Source organism: Cervus canadensis, chromosome 1 (assembly GCF_019320065.1).
Source record: "Cervus canadensis isolate Bull #8, Minnesota chromosome 1, ASM1932006v1, whole genome shotgun sequence".
Lineage (NCBI taxonomy): Eukaryota > Metazoa > Chordata > Mammalia > Artiodactyla > Cervidae > Cervus > Cervus canadensis.
In genome coordinates, this window is record NC_057386.1 from 21822994 (window position 1) to 21842584 (window position 19591).

Consider the following 19591-nt stretch of genomic DNA (forward strand, 5'->3'; position numbering starts at 1 on the left):
TTGTTCACCTTCCAGAGGCCGAGAGTCCCGGGGTTGGGGGAGCATCCTGACTCCCCCACCTCTAGCTCCTTGCCCCAAGCCAACCACCCCGTTCTCCTTAGAAGACTGAGCCCAGAGCGGATAGGGGGCTTGTCATAGCCCACAGATGACCCAGCCAGCGCTGCCCCTGCCTCTCGGTGACCCTCTTCCCCAGGCACAGAAGCACCCGGAGGAGAGCACAAAGGAGTGAAAGCTGAAAGCTCCCTCAGAGCAGCCCGGGGCGCGGGCCTACCTTCAGGCTGCAGTGCACCGCAGACTCGGGCGGGTACACGATGAAGTGGCGCAGGGTGAAGCCGAAGCCATCCTGGAGGCTTTTGTGCAGAAGCAGTGTCCGTGGGCCCTGCCAAGGGAGGGGGCGCGCGGGAGAGCACCCATCTCTTGGGCCCAGGGGCAGCTGTGGGAGCAGAGCGAGCAAGGGTGAGATGCCAGTCCTCACACAGCCTCCTGCAGCCTGGAGGACCTGGGGGGACGGCCGGGGCCCACCGACCCAGCTGTGCCCAGACCCCTGCTCCCCTCTCCCTTCCTCTCCCACACTCATCAGCCCGACAGTTGCCTCTTCTTTTTTCCCTCAGTCCCCTCAAGACACCTATGCATCCAGGGAAATAACAGTGCAGCAAGTCAGGTGTCCGTTCTGCTCAGTTCAGCCAAAGTTCACTGACTCTAGACACACAGCCTTCCTGCCTTCCACGGGGAAGTGCCCCGCTGCACAATCTTACACACGCACACGTGCACGCGGACACGGGCACAGACACACCCACACGCACTCACGCAGACAGGACACACCACAAACACCCAGACAAGAACACTCGTGTGCAAAGGTGCGCAGACATACCGATGCTGTGCATACATATGTGCACAGACACACACACACATGCTCACCGAGACACAGACATGTGCACACAACACACACAGGCACAGACAGACTGACACACACATGCATCCTTCAAGAGCAGCAGCAAGAAGACGGGAGGGACCATGAGTCACAGGGGAGCAGACTGGACAGCAGACAGTCCGCTGGAGGGACCGAGCCCATGTGTCTGGCTGGCTCACCAGAAATGAGTGGAGAACCGGGCTGGGGAGACACTCCGCTACCCTTTGGCCACCCCACCTAAGTACTTGGGATTCCCCAAGATGGCAGGGCAGAGGGTATCTGAAGACAAAGGTTTGGGGGCACATGGGTCTGTTCCTGGGACAAGAAGGAGAGAAGGAGGTTAGTGCCCGAGAGGAGGTTCCCTTCAGGTGCCCTGCTCAGACACAGGGAAAGTGGGTGACAGGAGGGCGGTTCACTAACCCCTGATCTCGGGCAGCCTAACCTACCTGGTGCCCCTAATCCAAACCCCTCGGAGGGCAAGAAGCCCCTCCCCTCCCTCAACAGTCCTCATCCCCTTGCTCTTCCTTGGCACCAGGCAGGAGGAGCCTTCACCTGCAGGAAGAAAGGTGCAGCTGGGTGCAGAGGGAAGAAGATTCGGGGGTGAGGAGCTCCCACTTCATTACGAAATCCCCCTCACTCCCCACCTCGAAACTGCAACTCTAATGTACTCATAGGAAGAAGTCCCTGCCTGCATCCAGCCACCCTCCAATTTACACATCTGGTAGGAGTGGATCCTGTGCCCAGCCCTAAGCTATGGATTTCTGCATGGGGTGGGGGCTGGGCTTCATGGGGCAGGAGGTTTGGGGAGGGGATATCCTCAAATCTCAGATTAAAGTGCCACAGAAGTAACAGGCTTGCTTCATACAGTTCCAGAAGACACAGCCAGGAGGAAGATTTGAGAAAGCCAAGCGAAGCTCCTAGCCAGGGAGATCATTCTAATCATATACATCTGGAAAGTGACCCAGATGGGGCTGTGAACTCTCTGTCCTCACAAGGGCCCAAGTGAAAGCTGGATGACCCCCATCAGGGAGGCTGTAGGATGCCTCAGCTGCTTTTCTGGCATCAGGCGGAAGGTCCAATGATGCCCCCTCAGCTCCTTCCACTTGTGGTTATAGCCTGGACACTCCCACTGAGCCCCACACCCCCACGGGGGTCTGAGGAGCCCAGAAGAGAAAATTCTCTGGGAATTCTGCTGAGATCTGAAATCCCCTGGATTTCCTATCTCTGCTGATCTGGCAAGGAACAGATGAGGAAGAGAAGAGGGCCTCTGGGGACCCTCCCCTGCCCCCTCCTACCAACACCCCTGCTCCTGCCCAGCGTGGAGTGCGTCTGCTGCACGTCCTCCACCCGGGCTCTGAGCTGAGGCTGTGTGCACGGCCTATTGTTTTGCTGGTGTCCTGGATTAAGGTTTAAGCCACCAGCTGCCCCAGTGATGAGAAGTGGCTGGGACAGGTCCCCGCACGCCCCCCGCCCCTCCCCCAGCACACATCCTGCCTGGAGCTGCCAGCTGCCTGGGGGTGCCACTCCCCGGGGAGGAGGGGCCTGTCATCAAGGGCAGTAGGCATGCCTTTCTCTCTCTGGTCCTCTCCTCACCCAGGCACCACTGGCGCTCCCTCCCTTATCTCTGCCTCTCCCTTTCCTCTTTTCCTTCCTTCCAAGGCCCCTTCCCCCATCCCTGCCAACTAGGAGCCTGAGAATGTCAGTGTGGTAATCCCCCTGCCACAGTAACCACAGCCCTGCCTGAAGAGGAGACACTGCAGCCCCCCCCATCAATGACCAGATTTGGCGGCCCTCCTGTGGGAAGTTCTTCCTTAGCTTTAACCTCAGTCCTTCATGCTATTACACATGCATGTTTCCTCTGCTCTCCTCCCATCCGGGACAGTGCTGGGTCTTGCTCTCATCTTGAGGGGGAGGGAGGTGACAGATGAAGAAACAGAGAAGGGATCAGCAGTGGAAAGTGATTAGACTGAGGCACAGCTCACACACACATCCCCAGCTGTGCTATCTGAGGTAGGTACAGAGACGAGAGGAAGGGGAGAGGGAGGCTCGGGGGACACAGAGACATCACCAAGTAATGCCCCTAGCCCAGATCCACTTCCAAACGCTCCCACCCTGAGGTCAGGAGAGACATCCAGAAATTCCCACTGATGGTGGGAGAAGGGCAGGTGGCCCCAGGGCCGCAAATCAGACAGACCTGGACATGTGATGGGCTGGCAACCCCAGGAGCTAGAACCCAGGAGTCCGGCTCCTCCCCTCCCCCAGGAGCATAAAGAGGTCATTGCGGGGAGCACAGCGTTCACGCTGGGCACGGCGCCCACTGTGACTCACACCCTGCCAGCCTGGTGGATCTCGGACCTCAGAAACACTGTCCCCACCCCCCACCCCCCAGCCGTATCAGTCCTCACCCTGAGGTCACTCATTACCTCCTTGGCCTGTTTGAAAACCCTGGGTGTCTCTGTGCCCAGGTCCCCTGCCAGGGAGAGGACAGAGTTCTGACTCAGGATCACTGTCAGCCCGAACTCTCCAGAATTCCATAACCTGGCATCTCTTCAAACAACCCCGGTCCCTTCCATCTTTCTGCCACCTGTAAACCAAGAGGCTTGAGCCCACTGCAGGCCACCACCAGACTGGGGGTTGTCATCCGGCACCCCCAGAAAAGGTCTCAGCCACCACTCTGCCGCCCTCACCTGCATCTCTCCAGCTCCTCACTCCCTCCCTACTCCGGGGCATGGGTCCCGGAAGACTGGGCGGCGCACACAGCTCAAGGATCGCAGGGAGTTGTTGGTGACCCGGTCCCATCCACCCTGCCCCGCTTCAGCCCCCGGCCCCGCTGGCCCGCGCGGCGCTCACCCTGGCCAGACGCGCCCCCGGCGCGCGGCGGTCGCTGTGGCTGAGGCAGGGCAGCCAGAGGCAGCGCGGCTCCGGGGCGCTGCAGTCCACGCCGACGGCGCGCTCCCAGCGCCAGCCCCCGGCCCCCGCGCGCTCCACGCGCCACACCGCGCTGCCCACGAGAGCCGCGGCTGGCGGGGGCCCCCGGGGCCGGCCGCCGCCCCGGCCCCAGCGCACCGCGGGCCCGTCTTCCGGAGCCCGGCGCGCCGCGCGGGGGCCGGCGGCCGCTCCTCGGCGCCCGGCGGGCGGCGTCCTCGGTCCCCTCGGCGGCGGCGGGCGGGCCCCGGGGGTCCCCGCCCGCCCCCCGGAGCCGCGGGCCCGGGGCCCTGGGGCCCCGAGGGGACGGACGGCCCGCGCGGACGGAGGCAGGACGGCTGTAGCGGCTCCGCACCTCCCACGCCTCTCCGCCGAGGGCGCCTGAACCCGGACACACCGGCGAGTCGCCCAGGGCAGACACCTCCCCCTCCGGGGCGGCCCCTGTCCGCGGCCGCCCCATCCCACACACACACCCACACAGGAGAGGCCCTGAGCAGTGCCCCCGCAGTCACACACTGCACACCCCGTGCAGGCGCGCGTGCATGCACACACACACTCACGCACACACCCCACTCGCAGGAAAACTCTCCGTACCCGCCCGCACACGCTCTACTCCTTCCAGTACAAAGCTCACGCATCTTGCTGCGCCCCAGAGAAATATACACTCGCATGGGTACACATGTAAACACACACCCAACCCACCTCACCACACACACATCCCGGCATCCCACACCCTCCCCCCACAGGTGCACTCCTTCTCCCTATGTCCACATACCCCACAGAATCACACACACAAACACACTACACCCCGCATACACATGGTGTGCATGGACACCCTTCTTTATGCACACATGCTTTGGACACCCTCCCATGGGTATAATGGCCCCCACCCCCCACTGAGACACATTTGCAAGCATATCCACTGTGCCCTTAAAAGCACACCAGGCCCCCTCCTACCCACCCATACCTACCCACACACACAACCCCCACAGGGAGACCCACAAAACCCACAACAGCACACACCTATAGGACTTGTACACACTACTCAGCACAGACACTCAATGCATTGCTGCTGTGCCCCCTCAGGTCTCTCTTTCTCCCTCTCTCTCTCTCTCTCTCTCTCTCTGTGTCTCTCTCTCTCTCTCTCACACACACTGCCCTGCACAGAAAGCAGCTCTCTCTCATACCACCCCATTTCACAGTCATGTTGTACACTTCCCACCACCAGCCATGGGAACACGTAACCGCCCCTCTTCCCCAGGACCCCCTGCCCATTAGCTCGACCCAGAGGGGACACCACAAGCCGACAATGGGCTCCAAGCTGGCCCCCACTTCACCCCCAGCACGTGAGTCAGACAGGAAGCCGGAGTCATGGCAGACCCTGTCCTCCGCCCCTTCCTGCTCTCTCTCTTCCCAGGCCCCTTCCCGGGTGGGGCCGGCAGAGGCCTTGGCTGGTAGGTGTGTTGTCACCACCACCAATTCTATACACTTGACTGTTCACCGTGTGTTTGCCCCACACAGCGGCCCACTGGGGCCTGGGGCCACTGCCCTGACCCAGTTTTCAGAGAAGGAAACAGCAGAAACCCAAGAGCACCCAGTCTGTGAGGATGGCACTGAGACTCCAAGTCCGGAGCCCTTCATTCCGACTTTGATCTTACACCTAAACTCTAGCCAACACCAGGGAAGGAGGGCTGAGGGCAGCGGGGAACAGATCCAGCCAAACTCTTCTCTCAAATCTAGGAGTCAGGGAGGAAGAGTCATAGGGTTGGGCCCTTGCGGGGGAAGCCACCAGATGGGAGAACCAGGCAGAAGAACCAGCATCCCTTCCCTCCCTTATCCCCATCACCTGCTGTCCCAGGAAAGGACAGGCCAGGATGGATGATCATGTGGGAGGTAGAGGAGAGAGACAGAGGGGCACAGAGAGGAGGCGAAACCAAGGGGCAGAGGGAGGAGAAATAAAGGACCGTGAGGGTGGGCAGGAGCGAGGGAGGGAGGAGGAAGGGTGAGGGTGAGGCGTGTGGGGCCGGGAGCGGTTTTGTTCTCCTGTTTCCTGTTTGCTGCTAGCTGGGCCCCCAGTGCAGGAGCCAGACCCCCACCCCCTCCCTGGCGGAAGCCAGACGGGAAGAGGGAGGCTGCCATCAGCGCTGAGTCAGGAGGGCTTGGGGCAGAGCTGGAAAGGACCATCCATGGTCAGGGGGAGCAGGACTCCTGGCATCTCCATCAGCAAGCTCCCCATCATTAGAAAAGCAAGGCTTCTGGGTCAGGACCACTCATGCCTTTGTCATGCCCTCCAAAAGCCAGGGCCTCAGACCACCTGGAAGCACTGCCCAGATGTCCTCAGGCTCTGCCACCCCAAATGAAGGGCTGTGACCATAGGGATGCCCTGACTCAAAGCCTGACCTGCTTCCCCAGAAGGCCGCCAGTCAGTCCCTCCAGCTGCCTGGTTTCCTTTCCTCTTCCTGCAAGTCTGGTCGCTGGTTCTCAGAAAATGGACTCACTCTCCCCTCTCGTACCCCATGGAGTCCCTCATGGCCAACAGGTGCTGATGTGTCTGTGTGTCCAGATAAGAACCCACCTCCCTCCCTGGAAACTGGTGAGGCTTCTGAGGGCTGCGGGGAGCAGCGAGGTGGATAAGCAGCACCAGGCTTCTGTGTGCAGGGCTGCAGAGACCTGGGAAATATAGGCCATCTGTGACACCCATCTCCTGGCAGGGGCAACAAGGCCCCCAAAAGCAGGTAACAGCCTCCTCCAACACAAACCGACACCTTCCCCACCCCACCCTCTCCACCTCAGCTTCCTCTGTAGGGATGGCAGGTGCAGGGTACATACAGCAGGGCCTAGAAACCTATACACAGTTTGAATAAATGATCCTCCAGGCCTGGGGAGCCTCTCGGCCACCTCCCCCATTTCCTTTGGGAAAGGAATGTGGGGTGGGCCCCAGAGTGCAGTCAGGGAGGGGGCCAAGGGCTGGGAAATACCAGGCGTAGCTGAGATTCTATTCCAAGCCTTCCTGCCTGGTGTGAGTCCTCCCCTACACCCTCCCGGCTTCCTCCCCCCAAATCAGGAATTACCCCGCTGAGCAGTCTCTCCCATCATCCTCTAGTTTGACCAGCTTGCAAAATCCATTCAACCTTATCTTCCTGAAGGTCCCTGGGGAGGGCTTGGGGACTACACTCCCAAAGTGAGGGCATCCAGTCTTCCTCTCGCCAGATGAGCTCATCCTTTACTGTTTACAAGTACTTTCACTTTATCTCATTTGATCCTTACCCTAAGAACTGGATATGTGAAATTATTTTTATACCCATTTTTCAGATGCAGGAACTGAGGCTCAAAGAGGACAAATGACTGATTCAAGGCTCACTTTTACTAAGCTGGGACCATCCCAGGATTCTAACTGACTCAAATCTCTTTCCATTTTCCCCTTATTTATCTATTGAGGAACTTGAGTGCCTGCTGAGGGCCAGGTGCTATTCTGGGGGCTGGGACACCTTAGGAAGATAAGACAAATGCATACCTCACCCTCAGGGCACTTACAGTGCTATAAGCTCCTGAAATCTTCAGGGGTCTCCAGCTCTAGATTCAGGCCCAAGCCAGCTGCCTTCACCCCCACCAACAGAGACACCCCACACACACACCAAAGGAGCCCCTGTGTCAGGGATTCAGGGCCTCTTCTCTCTAGAAGGGGACAGCTTGTTTGAGGGTGGCATTCGGGGCCTCCCAGGTTAGCCTTTGAACCAGAGGGTGGACAGGGCTGGTGGAGCGGAAGGCTGCAGGGGCCAGCCTGACAACTGGGAGCTGGGGAGAGGAGAGCGTCCTGGGGCCCAAGGGTCAGGTGAGAGGAGAAGGAGGGAACGGATACTGCTGAAAGGCCTGTGGTTCAGGAAGTGAGAGGGAGGGTCTCTGGGTCAGTTCACCGGCTTTTTCTTCCTCTGGCTTGCTTACTGCCTCCTCCCAGAACACAGGTTCCAAACCATGAGACAAGCAATGCAACCACCCCAAGAGAGTCATGCGGAATTTCCAAAGGTCTGACTGGTTCCACACGCCCACTGCACATGACCAAACTGGGACCCATTGACACAGGCTGGGACCTGGGACCCTTTGCTGCAGTGCTCACCCCTGGACAAAACTCTCCTCCAGCAACAAAATGCAAAGAAACTATATGGGACTAAAAATAACTGTACACATTCACAGTTGGGGCAAAATTATGGACTAAAGATACAAAGAGACCAAAAAACCCAACTGCCACTTTTGAAGAGCCCAGAAGAAAAGCAGGAGTTGGGGAGAAAAATAAGGGTATTGCGAATGTTCTCGATACTCAACACCACCAGAGGGGTAGGCAAAATACCTAAGACACCCCTCCAGCCTGACTCCTCCCCCCATATAAGGAACAAGCCTGCCCCTTCCTCGGGTCGCAGCAAGCAAGGGAACTTGTTTGTTCTCTCTAGACCCTGCTGCAGCAGGGGCCCCAATAAGGCCTTGCCTGAACTTCTTGTCTGGCTTCTAGTCAATTTTTATTGATTGGGGAAGGCCAAGAACCTGGTCGGTATCACCATAACCACCCCACAACCTCACATACAGACAGAGCAAATCCTCTGCCAGCCGGTCCATCCCAGGCATGCAGGCAATGTGATACCAAGGCATGCCCGCCCGCCCACGCCTGGGCCTCTGACCCCTGCCCCAGTCTCCTCGCTCAAGGGCGGCCGCCCCCTCCCTCCTCCTCCACCCTTCTGCCCCACTCGGATGCCTGCTTCTCAGCACCGCTTGTGTGCAGCCTGACGTGCCCCAACAGGCGAAGCTGATGAGCCGGCCAGGCAGGCCGGGTCTCCCCAACATTCCTCAATGTGCAGATAACCCCGCGTCACTGGGAACCTGAGGACCCCATACTCGGGTCTAGCCTGCAGGCAGTTGCAGGGGTGGCTCAGAGGGTCTCTCCCTATCCAGGGTCAGTCTTGCCCTGAGTAAGGGTGTGGTGACACTCCTCTCCTACTCTGAAACTGGGCCCGAGGGTGGCTGGGGGAAGGGAAGGTGAGAGAAAAGGGAGGAGGAAGCACTTGTGATGCCAGAAATCCAGGAGAGACTGACAGTCTCAAGCAGCATGCTCAAGCAGCACCGAATCCCCTAGTTCTTCCAGTGGCAGTGTGGCTTGGGCTTAGCACGTGGACTCCAGGTTCCTCTGGAGTCCAGAACTTCTGGGCCTGTGTCCTGTCTCTACTACTTCCTGGCTGTGAGACCTTGGGCAAATTACTTAACCTCTTTGAGCCTCAGCTCCTCACCAATAAAAAGGGAATGACACTTAAGTTCCACCTCATAGGTTGTTGGGAGAATTAAGTCAATTAAAGGAAGTCCTGAGTAGGAATTCAATAAATGCAAGCTTTTGTTTGTTGCTTTTTCTTTTAAAAGGTTTTTTTATTGAGGTATAACTGACGTGTAACATTATATTAGTTTCAGGTGTATAGCATGATTGGATGGCTATTCACATACTGGATATTCACATATATTTTGAAGTAATCACTACAAGTCTAGTTAAACATGTTACCACACTTTGCAGATTCTTTTTTCCTGTGATGAGAACTTTTCAGATCCACTCTCTTAGCAACTTGCAAGCATGTAATACTCTATTATTAACTATGGTCACCATGCTATACATGACATCCCCAGGACTTTACTTTTTGACTCCTTCCACCCATTTCACCCACCCCCCACTTCTGGCAACCATCAGTCTGTGAACCTGGTTTGGTTTTTTCTTTTTGTTTGGGGGGAGGGTTCTTTTTAGATTCCACATATAAGTGAAATCATACTTACAGTATCTGTCTTTCTCTGATTTGTTTCACTTGCCCTCAAGGTCAGTGCAAGATGTTTTCAGCATCTTTTGGATATTCACACTCTCACACACCCAACCACACTCACATTCAGACAAACAGCTCAGCCCCACATACACAAAAACACAGTGACATGTACAGATGCTCAAGGAGATCTGTACAGACCCACGTGAACCTAGTCACGTGGGCATCACCATCATCTCCACTGCCAGCCCCCTTCGTGCCCCACCTCCCCCTTATAAGCAGGGAGGAATCATCAGGAGCCCCCCACTTTTGTAGCAGAACTTCCTCAGGCCCTGAGCCTTGTCTGTAGGCCCTTTGGGAATGAGGAAGGGGCGGCCAACACGAGACCCCAGCAGTGAGCCTGCTCCCAGCAGACAAGGAGCATGGTGAAGATGCCAGGCTGGCAGGGCCTCCTCCCAGCAGGACAGTCAGCTCCCTCCTTAGGGACACCAGAGGGAGGGGTCTTTCCTCATGGTGGGAAATGAGCACTTACAGAGCAGGGTGAGTCTGGAGCCAGCCACAAAGTAAACAGCAGGGCCATCGCCCAGGCAACCGTGGCCCCGGCGTGGGCCACGGCGCCCCACGGGCCCTCTCAACCCCTGATTTACTTCACTCAGCAGCCCCTCGACTGTCTCAGGGCATGCCCTTTCGGTAGCCATTCTGGTCTCAGGGTCTGTCTGGAGACTCGTCAGAAGGAAGAAGCCATGCTTTCTCCATCAGATTGGGCTCCTTGAGAGCAGGCTTGTTGTTGTTCTGCCCCATGTTAGTCCAGAGTCTCTTCTCAGCAGTCAAGCCCTGCGTCCTTCCCTCAGATTGGACAGTGTTCCAGGGCCTGGCCTGAGTCTCTCTCACAAGATTGAGAGTTTCCTAAGGAAACTACGTTTTCAGAAATGTATTTGTATGGCTAGAGTGCTTTGTCTGTAGTAGGCTCTGAAAAAGTATTTGCCGATGGTGAGAATGTGGAGAAATTCAAACTCTTGTGGTGGGATTCCTTTTGCTGGATTCCACCAGCAAATTCCCTTTGCTGGTAGGAATGCAAAATGGTTTATTTGCATTTGCAGAGCCCGGACTTGTGGACATAGAAGGTGAAGTAGAGGAGGGGATGAATTGAGAGGGTGGCATTGACACTACCGTGTGTCAAACAGATAGCTAGCAGGAAGCTGCTGTAAAACACAGGCAGCCCAGGTCCAGTGCTCTGTGATGACCCAGAGGCATGGGATGGGGGCGGTGGGAGGGAGGCTCAAGAGGAAGGGGCTGTATGCCTGACTTCCGTTATTGTTCATCAAAGATCGACACATTGTAAAGCAATTATATTCCAATTTTTAAAATAGTAGAAAACAATATGGTGGTTACTAAAAAAAATTAAACATAGAATTACGATATGACCCAACAATTCCACATCTGGCCGTGTACCCAAAAGAAGTGAAAGCAGGGACTCAAAATTTGTACAATGATGTTCACAGCAGCATATTTCATAAAGATTCCCTTTATGGAAAGGTGGAAACAACCCATTATAGATGAACTGGATAAACAAAATGTGATATATATATATATATGTATATATATATATATATATATATATAGATACACACAATGGAATTTTATTGTCTTAAATTCTGACATATGCCACAATATGGATGATCTGTGAAGACATTGTGAATTGAAAGTGAAAGTCACTCAATCGTGTCTGTGACCCCATGGACTGTAGTCCACCAGGCTTCTCTGTCAATGGAATTCTCCAGGCAAGAACACTGGAGTAAGTTGCCACTTTCTTCTCTAGGGGGTCTTCCCCACCCCGGATGGAACCAGGGTCTCCTACTTTGTATGCAGATTCTTTACCATCTGAGCTACAATAACCCGGTCTGTGAAGACATTATGCTAAGTGAAATAAGCCAGATCAAAAAGACCAGTATTGGAGCTTCCCTGGTGATCCAGCGGTTAGGGCTCCACGCTTTCACTGCAAGGGGCACGGATGTGATCCCTGCTCTGGGAACTAAGATCCCACATGCCATGTGGTATGGTCAAAAAGTAAAAAAAAAAAAAAAAAAAAAAAAAAAAAAAAGTGAGAGAGAGACAACACTGCTTTAAAAAAGAAAGACAAATATTGTATGATTCTGCTTATATGAGATACCTAGATTCACAGAGGCAGGAAATAGAATGGTGACTACCAAGGGCTGGGGGAAAGGGGACTGTAAGTTATCATTTAGTGGGTACAGAGTTTCAGTTTGGGAAGATGAAAAGGTTCTGGAGGTTTGTGGTGGTGACGGTTGCACAACGATGTGGATGGATTTAATGCCACTGAACCGTACACTTAAAAATGATCAATTTTGAGCTGCCTATATTTTAGCACACACCAAGAAAATGGCAAAGTCAGAATTCAAATTAAATATATATATATTGTTGAAAGAAAATAGAACAAATGAACGGGTCCTCCAGTGGGGCCCAGGAGCAGGCCCTGCCCACAGTGGATGCCTAGGACAGCTGGGCACCTCTTGCGGGGAGAACCTTTCCCTCCCATCCCTTTCCATTGTGTCCTCTCAGAACCCCCATTGTCATCTCTGGGGCCCTAGTAGTCCCCGTGCAGGGGGAGTTCTCAGGCCCAGGGGAGTCTGAACCTCGCACACAATAGATCCTTGGCGTTGATGAGGACCTACCATATATCAGGCCTCACTGGTGGCTCAGACGGTAAAGAATCTACCTGCAATACGGGGGAGCCAGGTTCGATCCCTGGGTTGGGAAGATCCATTGGAGAAGGAAATCGCAACCCACTCCAGTATTCTTGCCTGGAGAATTCCATGGACAGAGGAGCCTGGCGGGCTATAGTCCACAGTGTCACAAAGAATTGTACACAACTAAGCAACTAACGCTTTCACTTACCATCGATCGGAGGCCAGACATACGGATGCGATGTCTTGAAATGCCACATTCCAAGGTGCCAGGACCTTGGAACAGCTTTTCTAGCAAAGTCAGGCTGAGTATGGGGCTCCTGATCCCCTGAGGTCCGACCCTCCCGTCAACACACACGTCTTTCCCAAACCTACATACATATGGTTACACACTTGTAACATGTACACACACACCAGGGTGTGCACAGAGAGGCAAATCCCTGTTCTCCCATGCTCTCTCAGGCACACACTCCAAGAAAACCACGCCTGCACGCTGAAGGATGCAGACTTGGCAGAGACGCAGGCAGGTCCCGCATGCGGCAGAGCCCCCTGCTGGCCCAGGTCTGGCACACTTATCTCCTTTCGCAGCCCAGAGTGGGCAGGGTGCGCTCACTCCCCACACTCCCCTTGCCCGTTGCATTGTCCAGGCCCCTAACCAGGCCCCAGGGTCAGACTCCCCAGGGTCAGACAGAGAAGCAGAAGGACAGAGAGACTGTGGACCCTTAGGAAGGGTCTCGCTTTGGTTGGCCAAGGAGGCCTGGAGAGAGGCCAGAGCCCTTTCTCAGACCAGATCGTGTTAGGGGCAGCCATTCCTGAAGGCCAGAGGATGCCTGCAATGACTCTTCCCCAAAGTCATCATATCCGTTCTATGACTCCACACTGAAAAGCTCATTTCAGAGGAGACTGGGAGAGAACCCTGGGCGTGGCTCTTCCTGTGGTCCCCCACACCTCTCTCCAGAAGTTCTTCCCGTTGTCTGACCACCTGGGCAGACAACAGGTGCACCCACTGGTTTCTTTCAGGGGAGCACTCAGTCCAAGTCAAGCTGAGACCACATCCCCTCCCAGGGCAGGTCTCAGCAGATTCTGAAAGTCTCCCCAAGGGCACATGGGGCTCCCTACAGGGAGAGGTTCTCAGCTCCACCCCTGAAACCACCCACCCCCTCAGCCCAGGTCCTGCTCAACCAGGTCATCCTACGCCCAGCGCCCAGCATAAGAGCTGAACCTCTCCCTAATCCAGCCCATGCTGCCCCCGAGGCAGCTGGAAGGGTGGAGGGGACGGTGGCTCTGCAGGGACAAACAACCTCCCCTGGCTTCTGCCCAGGAGGGAGCCGCGATGGTTTCTGGGCTGGGCTCTGTGGTCTGGAAGGGACAGACGGCATTGCTTTCAGCCCCAGATCCTCCCCCTCATCAGGTGCTGGGCTCTGCACTTGGGGACACTGTGACAGCCACAGCAGTAATTAATATTTGTTGAGCCCTTGCTATAAGACAGGCACACTTCACATGCATTACCTCATTTAACAGCAGAGCAGCTTCTTAGGATAAGTGAGATACACACCCACACACCACCTTGGCCTCTTGGGCCCCCCACCCAGTCTGGTGCTGAGCTAAACCATAGGGCACCTAAGGGCATGGGACAGAAGGCTTGCGAGGAGACTTGAGAAAGCTGACCTGGAGAAAGGGTCACACTGGCCAACGGTTTTGACTCTAGTCCTTTTCTGGCTGTGTCCTCGAGTTCACACAGGTTTTCTTGTTTCTTCAGTTACAAAACAAAGGTAGGTATAGCAGTCTGACAAAGTTGCTGGGAAGCATCCTGGGAACCGATAAGTGGGAGGGGTTATAGCCCCGGCCCTACATCCCACCATCCGAGAGTGGACTCTGTTTCCCAAACGTCTCCTGAGTCCACCCACTTCACCATGTCCACCACTCTACTCAAGTCTCCATCACTCCTCTGGCCCCTGACAGTCCGCATGCATTGTTTTAATAGGAGGACCACCAGGCCCTGTGCAATGAGCCTCTGGGTTCCAAGCCCAGCACACCCCCTTCCTCTGTGCTCTGGTTACCCTGGCCTCCCTCCAGTTCCTTTGAAGACTAGGCACCCTTCCAGCCTCAGGCCCTTTGCACATGCTGTTTCTGGAATGCTGTTCCCTCTTCCCCAGCTCCCTCCCTGCCTCATCAACCCACACCCTAATTAGTTCCAACCCACTCTGCAGTTCTCAGCAAAAGAGTCACTCCCCAGAGACACCTCCTCTGGCCCCCGGACCAGGTCAGATCTCACAGTACTCTCGAGATGGTGCCTATATATTTATGAGGTTATTTTGACCAACATCTCCCCCCTGGGGCTGCAGGTTCTAGAAGGCTGGGACCGTGTCAGCTTCTGGCCCAACGTGGATGCTCAGCACACTTGTTTCTGAATGTTCAGGAATGAGTGAGCCTCTCCTCAGAGAGGGTGGATGGTTGGCAAACTCCCATTCCCAGGAAAGGTCTGTCTGGGGCAGAGGCTGCTTCAGATCTTTGTCCATCTTCTTGTACAACCCCACCCCAACTCCTTCCTCAGTAGGAACCAGATCCAGAAAGTGGGGGTGCTGGACGAAAAGAGTCAGGGGTAGGGAGAAAATGGAAGCTGCTTCGTCTCTTTTACAGGGTCCACTGACCCCTTACCCCAGCTGGCCAAGCCCTTGTCCACTCAGTGCTGGCCCACCACACCCACAGCTCTCGCTCCCTGGAATTTAACATTTGTCTTTCCCTCCCCCACCTTCCTTTAACTTCTCCCTTACCCTCCAGGTCTCAGCTTGACTGTTTCTGAAAAGCTTCCCGGACTGCAAGCTACGGGACTTGCCAGGGAACCACGGCTAGCAGCAGCTCAGATTCAAGCCCAGGTCTGTCTGCCGGCAGAGTCCAGGCTCTCAGCCACCTCATCACAGGCCTCATTACTACGTTTCTCCCTTGAGGCCCGGCTGAGAGACACGCCCCCTCTCTGGGCCTCAGTTTCCTCCCGAGGGTTCGGCTACCCCCAGACTTCAGGAAAACAGAGATGGAAAGTGGCGGAGGAGACACAGGGAGAAGTTCGAGGAGAGGAAAGAAGAGTGGTGGGAAGGAGGAGCGCAGAGGGTGGCAACCTCGGACCAGCCAGACGTGAGTAACGCCAAGTATGCGAACTACGCCAGCCCCTGAGCTATGAATAGGGCGGTCACGCTGGCCTCCCAGGTCGGCCCTTCACGCCCGCATCCCCCGAGCCCAGCCCTGCATAAGGTCCCGAAATGGGGCGGAGGCCAAGGAGTCACGCTTGGGGGCGGAGGCTGAGTGGCAGGATCGAAGAGGTGTGGTCACGCAGATGAAATGCAAATAGAGAGCAGTTGGCTTATCTGATTGGTGGGTCTCTGCCCTTCCGGAAGCGTGCTCCGAATGGGCTCTAGCATCGCGCTGGGCCCCTGCTCACACTTGTTTTTGCCCCGGCCGTCGCGGTTCCCCAGTGGCACTTCGGGTCACCCCTTGGATGAGTCGCAGTGATATGTGCAACCTCTCAACCAGTTCAGGGCTTCCCTGGTAGCTCAGACGGTAAAGCGTCTGCCTACAATGTGGGAGACCTGGGTTCGATCCCTGGGTCGGGAAGATGCCCTGGAGAAGGAAATGGCAACCCACTCCTGTATTCATGCCTGAAAATCCCATGGACCGAGGAGCCTGGTGGGCTACAGTCCATGGGATGGCAAAGAGTCGGACACGCCTGAGTGACTTCACTTCAACCAGTTCTGTCAAGGCCTTGGTAAGGTGCTGCCGTTGAGATACCATTCCCTGCTCACCCCAGGGCCAGGTCAGCCTCTCCTCCTTGGAGCTCATATGTCTGACAGCTGGGCTTTTGGAAAATTACAAGAGCCCACCCTGGCCTCCCCTTTTCTCATCAATGACCAAAGTGGGGAGCACACTGGGCCAGGAGCAGGAGACTCAGTCCCCCACCCAGAGCAACCCCTTGTGTGCCCCCAAAAGATTCAGTCAACCTCAGAGCCTGGCTCCTCTTTCTTTCATTCTGGCATGATTGACTAGGTGTCCCCAAGGGCGAGGAGTCCAAGAGACCTAAGATCAGGTCCTAGCTGTGTGACCCCAGTCAAGTCTCTTCCCTCTCCAAGCCTCAGCTGTGAATGAGGTCCCTGAGAGGGCTCAGTGTGGAATGCCTAGCACATAGGAGTTTTTTGATAAATCTTAGTTCAGTAGTCCACAAAGGATTTTTTTTTCATTAATAAAACAGCTCCTGATTTTATGAAGAGACAGACATGAGAGAAAATTTAAAGGCCGCAGAGCATAGTGTTTAAACATTCCTAAACAAGATTCAGAAGAATCTGGCTTTGAATCCCAACTTGGTCACACTTCCTAGCTGTGTATCCTTGGACTAGTTACTAACCTCTCTGAGCTTCTGTCTGCATTTATAAAATAGAGATACTCTATTCCTATTGTACACATTATAAAACAGAGATACTCTATTTATTGTTGTACACATTAAAGAGATAAATGTGTATAAAGTGCTCAGTACAGCAGTGCCTGACACTGAAATGTTCAATAAAAGTCAGTTGCAACCAGTACTCCTATTGTTATTATTATGTAGTTTTTACCAGGCAGTGTGAAGTACTATGGTAACTTTCAGTTCATCAGTCAACAATATTCATTCAATTTGGCCAGGTCTAGAAGCTGAAGATAAGAGTGGTGAACAAGACAAAGTCCCTACCCTCGTGGGGCTTAAAGTCTAATGCCCAGAGGAGGAAATCCCTGTATATTTGAGGAATTGGTGGCTGATACGTGTGTGTGTGTGTGTGTGTGTGTGTGTGTGTGTGTGTGTGTGTGGCAGATTTACAGAGAAGGATATTTGAACTGGACATTGAGGATAAACAGGAGTTTGTGAAATGAAGAAGGCAAGGAAGTTCTATCAGTCAAGGGGAAGAGATGGTATGGCATGTTCCTGGGAAGGGGAGGAGGGTGACACACCCCACTTGCATCCTGTCCTCTCCGTCTCCAGTTCCACATTCAGCCCTCATCAACTCTCACCTGGTCTGCTGCCTCCACTTCCTGACACCTCTCCATGGCTCCACAGTATCTATGGGAGCAAGTCAAGTTCCATAGCACGGCATGAAGGATCCTCCATGAGATGGAGAAGAGGGCCAGGATCTGGCCCTCACTGGCCTTGACAGCCTCAATCTCTCTTTGCTCTCAATCTTGCACTCACTGGCCCCATAAGAGGCCAGACTGTTTGATACCTCCTTGTCTTTGCTCACGCTGGGTCCTTCTGGCTAGAATGCCCTTCTCTCCCTTCTTCACTACCCCACTTGTCCCAGCAGGCATCTTTCAAGCCTTGGCAAGCCTCACCTCCTTGGGGAAGACTTCATCCCTTCAGAGCTGGAGCATCTTTAGCAGGGCAGGGACTCAGCCCACGTTTATTGACAGAGCCCTGGGGTCCTCCATACCACTCACGAGCAATCTCAGAGACAGGGGGATCCCCTGTGCATGCAGGGTCACAGAGAAGCAGGACATAATCGTGCCGCCTGCATCCACCAACTTTCCTTCATTATGCCAGCCCCTACCTGGACTTCAAGGCTCAGCAAGGAGAAGTGTCCACCTTTCCAGGATGGGGACTATGCTCCCAGACTCTTTCTTGTCAGGGAAAGTAGCCATGACACACAATAGCCTTAGAATTCAGAAAGACCCAGATTTAAATTTGGATGCCAGATGACCTTTGGTGGAGTAATTTAGCCTCTCAGGGTCTTGGTTCTTGTTATTTGTAAATGTACAACCACTTCATGACAGTCCTTGAAAATTGATCAAAAGAGGCTTCATCAAAGAATTCTCAACAATAGATTTGGAAAGAGGAGATGAGAGAAAGGAGATTAATCACATCACCAACTGATTTTTAACCAATCCCTATAGCAATTCTACCCAGTGGCATTGTTTCCATCTTTCAAGTCCCGTCACCACTTTTGTGACCACATTTACACCGAAATGATGTCGTAGTGAAGACATCATTTGTATCTACCATAGGTCTGTCTCTCTGGTTAGATCAGGCCAGTTTTCATGGTAATATTTTTTTTGGGTGGCAAGGGGTGTCTGCTCTGGTGGATAGTATACATGCACATCTCAGAACCCCTTATAAAACCTTAGTGGAGCTTTTGGCTGATGGGGAAGCAGACAAGGAACCCCTTGAGGGCAGGGCTATTTCATATTCATCCACAGAGAGAGCCTGGAACACAGACAGTGCACAGGCAACGGCCACCAAATGAACAAAGTCCGGTCTGGTCTGCATTAAGATCTCGCCACTGCCTGGTTTTCCCAGGCACTGAGCCTCCAGTTCTTGGCATCAGGTCCTTCTCCTGCCCCAGGCTGAAATTAGGGAGAGGGACACTCTCAGGCAAGCCAGGCCTGGGAATGTCCTCAGCACCCTGGGCCACACCCAGTCTCAGAGAATGCTTTCCCTAGCACTGTGGGGATCTAAGCACCTGGAAGCCACTGGAGGAGGAAAAGGTCCCAGTGGGACAGGGAGGGGGACCCATTTCTCATCCCACCAGCAATCCTGGCCTTGCTGTGTGACCCCCGTTGCCTGACTCCCACTCTCCCCTCTTGGAGACATGCCATCCCCTCCTGGGCTGTGGGTCCAACCTCAGCTGCCCCCTTATCCCCTCACCCCCACCAGGTGCTGCAGGGCAGAGAGGGGCACAGAGCCAAGGCTTCATTAGAGCTCATGACGGCTCAGCCCTTCAGATGCCAGTGCAAGATACAGGAAAGTACCAGGGCCACCCGCAGCCGCCCCCCACCCCCCATCACAGCCTGGTGCTCAGCTCCCTCCTCCCCTTCTCTTGGGGAGGAACCAGGGGCCACACCCTCAGAAGAGGAAAGGGAGCTTGAGAAGTGTCTTCCCAAGTACAGAGTGCCGCGTGATGCCAGGGGAAGATGGGGAGGAGGGGCCTGAACCAGAAAACAGCCTCAGGGTCTGGGAGGGGTCTCACCTGGGCTCCGAAGGCTCCGCGGTCCACTGCTCAGTCCAAAGCAACCCACCAACAGACATTCCCCCCTTCCTTTCCTCCCTTTCACGGAACACAGCAGGTCAGAGCTGGGGAGACCATGGGCTCTTGTCCACTCCCCTCGGGTCAGGACTGAGCAAGCAGCCTGAAGCTGCTTCTCACCTGGCGTCCAGCCTCCCTCTTCCTCCCACTCTTGCCTGTCCCCTCCCCTCTGCTTCTAGACCCTCGGCCTTGGACTTTCTCTAGGCCCAGAGGTGGGGGCGGCCTTTAATA

The 19591-nt window shown here is 54.9% G+C and overlaps 1 protein-coding gene across 6 annotated transcripts in view; it reads right to left on the reverse strand.

The window, feature by feature from the left end:
• Nucleotides 1–19591, reverse strand: part of ARHGAP23 (Rho GTPase activating protein 23) — an 82690-nt gene that overhangs the window by 48132 nt on the left and 14967 nt on the right. For 3 of the 6 annotated variants that reach the window (XM_043469906.1, XM_043469895.1, XM_043469886.1), the window contains exon 2: nt 272–433. In XM_043469906.1, the coding sequence (XP_043325841.1) occupies nt 272–433 (162 nt within the window). Of the gene's footprint in view, nt 1–271; nt 434–3760; nt 4015–19591 lie in introns of those variants that run through there. The other 3 variants (XM_043469916.1, XM_043469867.1, XM_043469875.1) reach the window with 3 other exon arrangements.